The following is an 11653-nucleotide window of genomic DNA, read 5'->3' on the forward strand; positions in this document are numbered from 1 at the left end:
AATTTTATTTTGACACTTGGAGAGACTTTACACCTCCAAATTTTATTAGTATTAGTACTCTGACATTGGGGACCTTTTACATCTCCAGATTTAATGTGTTTTTAACTATAGAGACTATACATCTCTATTGTATTGTATTAATTATTTATTTTAAGATTATTATTATGTAATGTTTACCCAGGTATTGGCTGTTGTATTTATAAATGTTGTTATGTATTTTTCATGTCACTATATGATGTTACTATAAATGTTGTATTGACTTGTAAAAGAGCCCTTGAGGCCTACTTGTAGAATAAATTTTTGAATTTTGAATTTTGAATTTTTGAATTTAAGTTGTCTGCTGAAGTTTGGGTTTGTTTGAGACGTGTTTACGAACGCTATCGGATTCTTGCTCTCTTCAATCTTGGCTCGAATTAAATGGCTCAAAAATGGAGCCTATTTATAATTAGTTTAAAAATAGAGTGGTGTTATAAGTTTGACGCCAATGTCTGACAGTGTCCTCATAGTTCTCCAACGGATGGACCGATTTCGATGCGGTATTTTTACAAAGCGAATTTCCTTGCGGTGGTTTTAGTTATGTTTGATAAAAATCGATCTAGCAGTTCGAAGAGTATCAGCTCTTTTGAAAAACAATGTTGGCATTTTAGTGCAGTTAAAAAAAATTGTTATGGACTTACGTTTTTATCGTTGATTATTATTTTCTTATCATATGAAAGTGATACTCATCAAGACAACTCCACCTTATTTAATCCCAGAGTTCCTAGAGTCATCTTCTGAGTCCATTATCAACTTAGCTCGACGGAACCATAATATTGCATAGTCACCAATTATAGCGTCCTTTTAAAAACAGAGAATCCAACCAAAAGCTTTAAGCCCCAGCCCCAAGACGACGGATTTAGACAGTTCAAGACCTTGTATTCAATTTACGATAACTCAATGCCGGATTTAGAGGTCTGGAGGCCTCGGGCAATAAAGGAGTGGAGGTCCCCTGGCCCCAAATTTTTTCCAAATAAAATGGTAAATTTACTGAATTCTCTATTTTGGGGGGGCCCTCTTTTGTGGAGGCCCGGGGCAGTAGCCCCGGTTGCCCTCCCCTAAATCCGGCCCTGCGATAACTACACACACACACAGAGCACACACTACAGAGTACCTGCAACGAATTCAGTCGATCCACTTAATACTGCAACGTAACGAAAATCGCATGCAATTTCTCGAGCTGTCGTAATGGATCTTAAATAAGACCGATTATTCTCTAATACTCTCAACCTACCTATACATACATTCATACAGTAAGTACAAAAGTAGTTAAAAAATCCAAATCACCTGCATATGTTTCAAAGTCAAATAATTTGCTATACATTACAATAATATTTACATTAAATTATTACTCTTTTGTTTACTCTTTTAACATTCATTTTCATGTACAGATCAATTTGAATACCTCGACCGCTTAGCTTCTTTCCACTTTACAAACCAAAGCTTTCTCAAAAATTCACAGTGTATAATAAAATCCTGCACCGAGTCGTAAAACCCGAAACAATTCACTTTCCATAGCGACTACAGCGAGACAACCCGATCAATGGCTATTGGGTATCGGATCGACCACCAAGATTAGACAACTGTAGACAGGACATACTAGGTACCAGAATGACAACTTTTGTGCCTACATGTAGAAACAATTCTCTAATATAGCGAGACAACCCGATCGATGGTTAATAATGGTTATTGGTTATCGACCACCAGGATTAGACAACTGTAGACGGGAAATACTAACAGAAAAACAATTTTTGCCTTAGTCAACTTTAGTCAATTTGTGTAATAATGTCCTATAATATTTATGGGATTGATCCCACAGTAAGATCAATAAGGCTTGTGTTGAGGCTACTTAGACGACGATATATATAATAATATAAATATTTAAATACATAGAAAACACCCATGACTTAGGAACAAATATCCGTGCTCAACACACGAATAAATGCCCTTACCAGGATTTGAACCCGAGACCATCGGCTTCATAGGCAGGGTCACTACCCACTAGGCCAGACAGGTCGTCAAAGTTAAAAGCCGAGACAATTCACTCTAAGTACATGCCACACACAAGAGTTCATGTACTTAGACAGAAGCGATTTCAACTTTACTAAAGTATATCATAATACAGATTCGTCAAGGCCTCACTGCTGCTTCTAACTCGTAGGCACAAAAAAACTATTTTTTCTTCGCTGGTTTACTATGACAGGGTGATATTTATACGCCACATACTAGAGTGGTTACGGAAACTGCGATTCCAACTTTCTTAGTAGGTCACAATAGTGATGCACTGGAGGAATATTCCCGGGAATATACTCATGTTGCGAGGATTATTCCCAAGTGATGTGAGAAATATGTACAATAAATCCAAAATAGATACCAGAAAATATACAATAAATCCAAAAGAAAGATTAGGTTGATCTTATGTGGGTTACTCAAAACTGCGTGAATTACTCTTTTTTTGCTTGTTCAAGAAGGTATATAATGGGACACCTACTGTAAAACAATTATACTCGTAAGATATTATTTTTGTTTAATTAATAAATTTTATATATAACAATATAATAATATTTTAATAATAAGTTCATTAAGAGTTTTACTTCCTCCTGTAGTCGAACTGTTAAAACAGATTTGCAGGGAATCTGTCCAAAACAAAATGTAATTTTTTGTTAGTGTTTTTGATGTTGTTGACCTACGCATTAACAAAAACTGTAGGTCAAAAGATTTAATTAGTGACCCATTTCGTACCTTGTCACAGTGACAAACAACATGAAACTCGCTAGAGACCTCATACTATTGTCACTGTGACAAGGTACGAAATGGGTCACAAATTAAATCTTTTGACTGTACCTAATTTAATAAGTAATAATAATCTGCCGACATTATTTTCCAGAGGAATATCAAAACTTCCCATCATCTCCTCGCGTTGTCCCGGCATTTGGCCACGGCTCATGGGAGCCTGGGATCCGCTTCGAAACCAAACCTAAGAATTGGCGCATGCACTAGTTTTCACTAAAGCGACTGCCATCTAACCTTTCAACCCAGAGGGTAAATTAGGTCTTATTTGGATTAAACCGGTTTCCTCACGATGTTTTCCTTTACCGAAAAGCGACTGGTAAATATCAAATGATAATGTAAAAAGTTCCCGAATATTCCCATAAGAGTCCACCACTAGTTCACCCTCAAGAATAAAAGGGAAATGAACTACTTTCGAGTTTTGTCTTGGGTTAGGGAAATATCGGAATATTACTTAGTTTTGTGACACGAGGCCGACCTTCGACGATCGGTGGAGTACGGGTTTTATGACAGTTTTTGCCTTTGAGGGCCTTTATCGATATGAATAATGTAAAAAATGATGGGACAATCTTACTAGACGACGATATATATAGGGGCGAGTGTGGACGGTTCCTGCGGACACCTTTGATATCTTGTATAAAATCCTGAACGCAACGAATGAAATACTGTATCCGTTAATTTATTTAATGTGTGACAACTAGTGCCGGATTAAGCCCGCACGGGGCCTGTGGCAAATTCTATCAAGGGGCCCTTGGATTGCTTTAATTTATTCGGACGAAAAGACAGTCTGACAGTGAAACGAATCCACGAATCGCTATTCCTGCCGAGCCGAAACATACAAGGAAATACGTAGGTCACTAGATAAGTATTGCAATAGACAAATATGAAACAATGAGGTGACATATCACATATATTTTTTAAACTACAGAATACATATTTTTATTGGTAAAATAAAGGTACGTCTTACAAGTCAAAATAAAATACAATTTTACAACTAATAATTATAGATTCAATAAAACAAATCAGTAATAGAAAAAAAAAATATTTCGTTTCACGGTGTTGGGTCTATGATCTTTAGTTAAGGTTATACACATGAAGTCATCAATTGAGTAGCATGCGTGTTGAATAAGTAATAATTTAAGTTTTTTTTTTAAATTGAGTCAGTTTTCGAGTCCTTTAATGTAGATGGGAGTGAATTATATAATTTTGGTCCAATTACACTAAGCGACCGTCTCGACTTAGCGAGTCGGCAACTCGGAGCAACCAGTTTGGGAGTCCTGCGGGGCGGCCGGTCACAGGTACGTATAGATGCATTAGTTGTTATTATACGAAGTTAGGCTGGGTGCTAACCTGGACAGTGCATAGCAGGCTGAAGCCAGCCTGTGAACTATATTTCCATAGACAATTTTTGGGGGGAAAACATTTACTTTATTTTAAAATTTACATATTAAAAAATAGATTTAAACTTTGAAAACGTCGGCGTGGGCTAAGGGCGATTTACGCATATTTTATACAACATTTTAATTTCATACAAATTAAGATTTTTTAATAAGTAAATTTAAAAAGAAAGTGTATTTGATCAGCCACCTATTTGTTTCATATTTGTCTATTGCAAAGCTAATCTGTAGTTTTCAACTCGTAACTTTCTATTTTGTTACATTCAAAGTTAAGAAAAGTCATGAAAATTAGTCTTGTCTCTATCGCACTTATGAAAACGTAATAAAAAGGGGTATTTTTTCTCACTTCAACACTATAAAAGCGACAGCGAGACTCCAGTTAGATTTTTGTTGAAAGAAATTTGTTTAAGCCCTTCAAAGGATTGACGAAACTTTTTCTTTTCATCTTCTAATTTCCTGTGGGCTCCAGACAATTGTGTCCCTTGTCATATTTCTTGTGAATAATTTTCCGTTTCAATAGGACGGTGGTGGCAAACAAACGTACAGCACAGTACGACTGTAAGTATCTCCCATTCTGTAATCGTTTTACAAAAATACTCAAAATTGGCCAGAAATGTTTGGCGCATTTCCGTATACTTAAGGTAATGTTATGACTACTGCCCATTCCGTTAATTCGGTTTGTGGCTATTGTACTCGTATTACTATAGTTTTGTATTTTACAGTTTTTTTTAATATTACGTCGGTGGCAAACAAGCGTACGGCCCGCCTGATGGTAAGCAGTCTCCGTAGCCTATGTACGCCTGCAACTCCAGACTCTCAGGAGGTGCTACATGCGCATAACAGACCCTAACACTCCACACCCTCGTTGAGCTCTGGCAACCTTACTCGCCGGCAGGAACACAACACTATGAGTAGCGTCTAGTGTTATTTGGCTGCGGTTTTCTGTAAGGTGGAGGTACTTCCCCAGTTGGGCTCTGCTCTAGATCTGGAATGACATCCGCTGTGCTGTGCCTTACTACACAAAGCGAGATGACATTCACAGTGCCTATACCTCTCTTTCAGTATCTAATCTCATGTTTTGTGTCATAATTTCTCACGAAAAGTGATCGATTTGTGAAAACGAGTAATTTTATACCAAAACCCCAAATAATATGTCTGCAAGTTTGCTATAGAATTTTTGTTTTAACAGCTTGATATTTTACTTAATTCTAATTTTCTGTGTAATCTTGTTATTGTTATTTATTTATTTTATTGGGAAACAAACAGAATGCAATTATACAAAATATGAATTAATATGATTAAAACACAAACCAAAACAGTTTTCACGAGTGAATTACAAAAATGCTCAAAGGGAATTTAATTAAAAACAAAAACATATAAAAGTATTATCCATAGCAATTCAGTAACCAGGAAGTTAATTAATTGGCATTTTAATTAAAACTTGTGCTTGTTACATTACAACAGGAAAAAAAATGGTTATTCATAAATATTGGTAAATTGTTGTTTGGTATTACTAAGGGGCAACATTTTTGTTCAGCATCTCGTGGTGATATTGATAAGGAAGCAAATAATCCAAAAAATGACCCACGCGCGTAGTCGAATCTTGAGCGATGCGAGGGTTTCAAGGCACGAGGATTAAACAAACTTTACTCCTGAGTGAAATACATTTTTTTCATCACAACAACGCGAGGAAAATATTTACTGTAAAACATTAAAAATTAATATCAAATAAACGTTATTAAATATTTAATATCTTAAATCATCTCTTAAAAGTCAATTCCACCAGCCACCATGAGGAAATAACTCACTTGAAAAAACCTCAAATTAGGCCAAGGTGCGTAGCCAACATGGCAATCGTTTACGCTCCGTAGCGAATGAAACGCCACTGTCACTTGCACTAATGGGGAATAGCGATAGAGAGAGATGACTACGCTATGCGACGGAGCGTTAACGATTGGAATGTTGGCTACACACATTGGCCTTATTTGGGGTTTTTTTATTTTACTTTTCGATTTTGGACATTATTATCTACATTTTTGTATACTTTTGATGATCGTTCCTTAGTCGAGTTATTTCCCAAATGAAATAATTCTATAGCTTTTCAACAGCCTTTGACAATGAATTAGCTTTCAACAAAACCTCTAAGAACCAACATTAAAGCCATCTGCAATTAAAGGAAGCTAATCGTATTCCAACCTAACAATTATACATAAAACCACATTAACAATACTATCAATACCATCCGTAACTTCTAAGTTATAAAGTTTATTTTAGCTAGGCTAGAGTTTTATTAAAGTGGTATATCTAACCGGCAGAATCCTTCAGGGTTTGAATGGGATATGATTGAGGAAAGCGGCCATTTTTTATTTTAATTGTGGGCTGTGGGTAACTGCGGCCGATGGGGGCTGGATTAATTATATTTGTGTAGGAAAACCCAGTAACTCTTTCTTGTATTTTTGAATTAGTAAATGGTATTTCAATGCAAACGTAATAATCAACTTTTTACACTTTACTAGATAGTTATATTTTGTGAAAATTAGTGGTTCGTCGTGTCTTACTCCAGTAGCCGTACCATCAGTACACTTGAAGTTTACATTAGAGACTGTGTAAACTCGATCGCAGTCCATCTCGCTCGCACTGATGTATTTGTGAGATAGAGAGAATGCTATTGAGTTAACGCAGTAAATGTCAAATGTCAACTCTTGGTAGCCGTGAAAGTATTTGCGGGTATTTCTTTGTGAACTTGTGTTAGGTTTTTGACATTCGAAAGTATATTATACCTAAATTAAATAATATGTTTGATAAATACACTACGAGTATAACTATATAAACGAGTACCATAATCTATATGACAAAAATGCATAATAACATAATCTTTATGCCAAAAATGTGTCAAGTTACGAATACAAATGCAGCTTCCGAACTCAACTCGCTAAACACACATCGTTCTTGCAACCAATTAAACTTTTATCGATTCAAATCGATAAAACGCTCGCTAACCGCCTCTAATCGACTTGAAGCGATACGTATAAATCGCAAATCGGCTGTTATGTATGCCGACTATGTGGACTTTATCTCTTGCGCAATAAGGACGATATCGGAACAGTAAACTTTAAGTTGAATCTTTCAGAACTGTGGAGGTTAAAACTGGCTGTTCGTGAATCGATTGGTGTTAGTATAGGATGTACGCAGCCGAATTTAATAAATTTGTAGACGATTAAAGGAAAGTTTCGTGCTCGCTGGAAAAGAAAACTCTATATAATTTACTATCATCTAATCTTTCGATTCCAATAGGTCTCTATGACGCTCGAGTAACACACACATCTAGCATCGCTGGCTCCCCAGCTACTACGTGCATGTTGACAACGTCCAGTATAAGAAGATCAAATTAGAGACGGGCCGAATATGGAGTTAGTTGAATACGCATATTCGACCGAATGTTCGGTTCAAATACTTCAAATGTTACCGAACCGAATATTGGGCCGAATCATTCGGTTTATGTGTATTATTCTAATAAACATGATATCAACTAAAGATTAATCGCTCTACGGCTCCCTGACACTACGGGGTCGCATAATTCATTGCAACTTGCAACTAAGTGTTTATTGTACAATAATTATTTTTTATCATATGTATGCTAGTTTTAAGACTTTTAAGGTATGTATTTATCTAATTAGTTGATTTGAGTGTTGAATAAAGATCTGCATACAATATATATTTTTTAAGTTTAACGCTTTTGCGGAAATACCGCGGGCGACAGTTAAAGGATGACTCACGCTAGAACCGTCCGGGTCCAGGCCGAGGCGTCCGACACTTCGTTTTCTATAGAAATCATCACTTGACCCCCGTCAGTCATCACGTGACCCCCGTCACTAATCACGTGACCCCCGCCACTCATCACGTGACCCCCCGTTACTCATCACGTGACCCCCGTTACTCATCACGTGACCCCCGTTACTCATCACGTGACCCCTGTCACTCATCATGGAAAACCCAGATCGTTCTACTTTGAGACGTCCCTTATTCCACACTTTCGCTGTGCGAGGTAAGTTTCTATTGCGGCTTTTTACCACCACGACGTATGCATTATTTCCTCAAATGATTATTACGTCTTTGAACCTAATCTGTTAAACAAAAGTATTTGTTTCTTTTATGGAGAGACGCCTTAAGCGCGTGCGAAAGCAACCATGTCGTTAAAAAGCAACTATCGTGATAGTAATAAGGTTCAAATTTATGTAACAGCTCATTCTGAAATTACGAGTTTAGGTAATGTATGACGATCGGTCGTCTGTGTGTGGCCTGTCAGATAACACAGTTGTTACATGAATTTGAACCATATATCCCCTCGTGCCCCCCTCATACCCCTCGTGCGGCAAGACGCCTCGAAATGGACGCTCTTCGACAACCGCGCGTGCGGCGGCCGCCATATCTAATATTGAAAACTTGCTGGATCGCGTCTGGCCGCCGCACGGCGCGAAAATGTAATATTGCTTTGCCGCCCGACGGGATAAATAGGAAGGTAAAATTTATTTTTAAACGAGTTTGTTCCCGTTCAGTCAGTAGCGGTAGCATTAGTAATCGCTGCACAAAAGAAACAAAGGCCTTTTTTATCAAATTAGGGCCTGCACCGAAATAATATTTCATAAAATTCAAATTATATAAATAAAATCGCCCTTGCATGCCCACCTTTACCAAGAAATCTCGGCCTGGCGGCTTGAATGGGCGCATTAGCGAGATCGCGAAGTTTGCTCCCCCATTCCTCCCCTACCCTCTTGATCCTTAGCGTTAGCGCGGATGCGAAGGCCGTATCTGATCTGTTGAGATAAACAAACAACATTAACAATCTGGTATTCTTGTTTCTTTGTACACGAATTTAGCAATGTCTCGGGATCTCAGAAACAATTTAGAATTTTTAAATTTAAAAAATACGCACATTGTTCTTTGGAAAGACAATTGGTTGCTTACGATGATTTCCGAATACTGGCGCCCGTCTATTAATTATTGCATTTATTATTTGTCTTTCAATATCAAATAAATACTGCACTTTATGAATTAACATGTAAACTTTAAATTCCTGTTAAGTTTTTGTAGCCAAAACGAATGTTTGAGAAAGTGAAACATCGATAAATCTGTTATCGATAAATCATAGATCAATAATTAAAATATATACTTCTGTCTATTTGTATTATCTTATATGTGTATGTTTATGTACTTAAATTGTGTGTATGAAAGTAAAGTTTTTTGCGACACCTACTCTTTTTGATTATTTGTTTTGTTTCCGCTACCTACCCAAAGGTTCTCTGGAAGAAATCGCTCTTTAGGGATAAAACCGTTTACGAGCTATTTACGAAAATATTGGACCATAAAATTGATTTTTTATTAACTTTCCCGCTTTAATATATTTTTAAATGTTGATCCCAGCGAAAAAGTGTACGAAATCTTTCTTGTAGGCAATTTTATATGGATTATTTTCGTAAAAGAACATTGTTTGCTATGGACCACCGTTTACGAGTTATTTACGAGAAACTAAAAAAAGGACCTCGATAGGTATAATATCATTGCGACGGTTGTCACTTAGTTTTATTCATAAAACATTTGTACTTAACTCAGATTTCCTTATTTCTAAAACTTCCACAATTTTTCTTTCATTATCGTAATCCTATAGAAAAGCGAAATTCTTTTGACAAAGGAATTTACTCAAATCTGGCTCGTCATTGCTTTTCCATTTCGCCTTATAAATATAAATAGGAGTTTTGTGGCATTTCAACAAATATTTTCACTGGCCGACGGATCATGGTTTCTTTTTTATGTAAAACGTTACCATCGAACATTGAGGGACAGTTTTTTACAAAACCGAATATAACGAAAACTGTTATGGCTTAATTCAAAATTCAAAAATGTATTCCACAAGGGCTCTTTTACAAATTAATCAATACAACATTCAACATCAAAAAATAGAAAACAACATTTATAAATACAACAGCCAATACCTGGGTAAACATTACATTATAATAATCTTAAAATAAATAGTTACTACAATACAACAGAGATGTATATAGACTGCAAGAGTTACTTGGAACCGCACACTGAGTATCTAAAAGTTCTCCATCTTAATATCAGGAGCATAAAATGTAACTTTAATGGATTACAGGTATTGCTGCACCGAGTTGGTTTTCAACTAGATGTGGTAATTCTCTCTGAATGCTGGCTAAGTTCTGCTGGCTTAATCCCCACTTTACCGGGTTATGTCATTTTCAAATCTAAGCATCAAAATCAAAACGATGGTGTTGTAATATATGTCAGAAACATATATAGTGTAACGGTCGAAGAGCCCGCCTTACAAGACGCAAACTGTCTTATTTTAAAAATTAGAAATGATATGGCCATTGTTGCAATCTATCGATCCCCATCGACATACTGTACTAATCCTTTTGTAGAAAGCTTAGATACAACTTTATCTGCATTATCATCTTTTCGGTCTCTCGCTGTCATTGGTGACATAAATATCAATATATCTCCAAACTCTGTTGATCCTCGTTCAGATGACTATCTTCTCCTGACAGCATCACATGCTTTACTTCCGGCGCATACATATCCCACTCGAAATGAAAACTGTTTAGACCACGTAATGTTAAAGACTAATAATAAGGCCAAGGTTTTTGTCTTAAAATCTTTTATTACTGACCACGCCCCGGTGGTCTTCTGTCTGGAATTCAAATCTAAACCTTGCACCTATCACTCATCAGTTAGGGTAGACAAATGCGCAATATCTAAGGATATATCAAATACGGATTTTTCAAACATACTATCACTTAAAGATTCGGATGCAGCCGCTGAAACTTTAATTAACATACTTTCTTCAATTATAACATCAAATTCAACTAATGTACTCAAACCAAGAAGAAGTCGTATATTTAAACCTTGGATTACCCCTGGTCTTCTCCGCTGCATCAAACAACGTGACAGACTTCATTTAAAGTCCAAAAAATATCCGGATAATGCTATCTTAAAAACGACCTACACTAGGTATAGAAACTTTTGTAACAACCTCCTAAAAAATGTCAAAACCACTTACGATAAGCAACAAATGGAGAAGGCCAAGGGTAGGCCTAAGGAAACTTGGAAAGTAATTAAGCAAATAGCTAACATTCAACAAGCTACAGCTACACCAAATGAGCTATTGACCTTGTCCTCGGATCCTACATCTTCTGTTGATTCTGTAAATAATTATTTTGCGAATGTCGGCAGTGTTCTAGCACAAAATATAATTCGTGACACACATAATCAGCAGCCTGCAAGTTATATCCCTACATTGACTCGTCCCCCTGACCCGAACTCCATGGTGATTCTATATGTCCATGATTCAGAAGTCGAGGAAACTATTCTCAGTTTAAAAAATGATTGTTCAGTTGGCTATGATGGCATCTCTA

General features: G+C 36.5%; 1 protein-coding gene across 1 annotated transcript in view; it reads right to left on the reverse strand.

The window, feature by feature from the left end:
* Positions 1-8091, reverse strand: part of LOC133529523 (putative aminopeptidase W07G4.4) — a 95659-nt gene extending 87568 nt beyond the window's left edge. Inside the window, 1 exon segment of the mRNA XM_061867255.1 lies at positions 8000-8091. Within this exon segment, the coding sequence (XP_061723239.1) occupies positions 8000-8079 (80 nt within the window). The 5' untranslated portion in view covers positions 8080-8091.
* Between the last annotated feature and the right edge of the window lie 3562 nt (positions 8092-11653).

The sequence above is a fragment of the Cydia pomonella genome, chromosome 21 (assembly GCF_033807575.1).
Source record: "Cydia pomonella isolate Wapato2018A chromosome 21, ilCydPomo1, whole genome shotgun sequence".
Classification (NCBI taxonomy): Eukaryota; Metazoa; Arthropoda; class Insecta; order Lepidoptera; family Tortricidae; genus Cydia; species Cydia pomonella.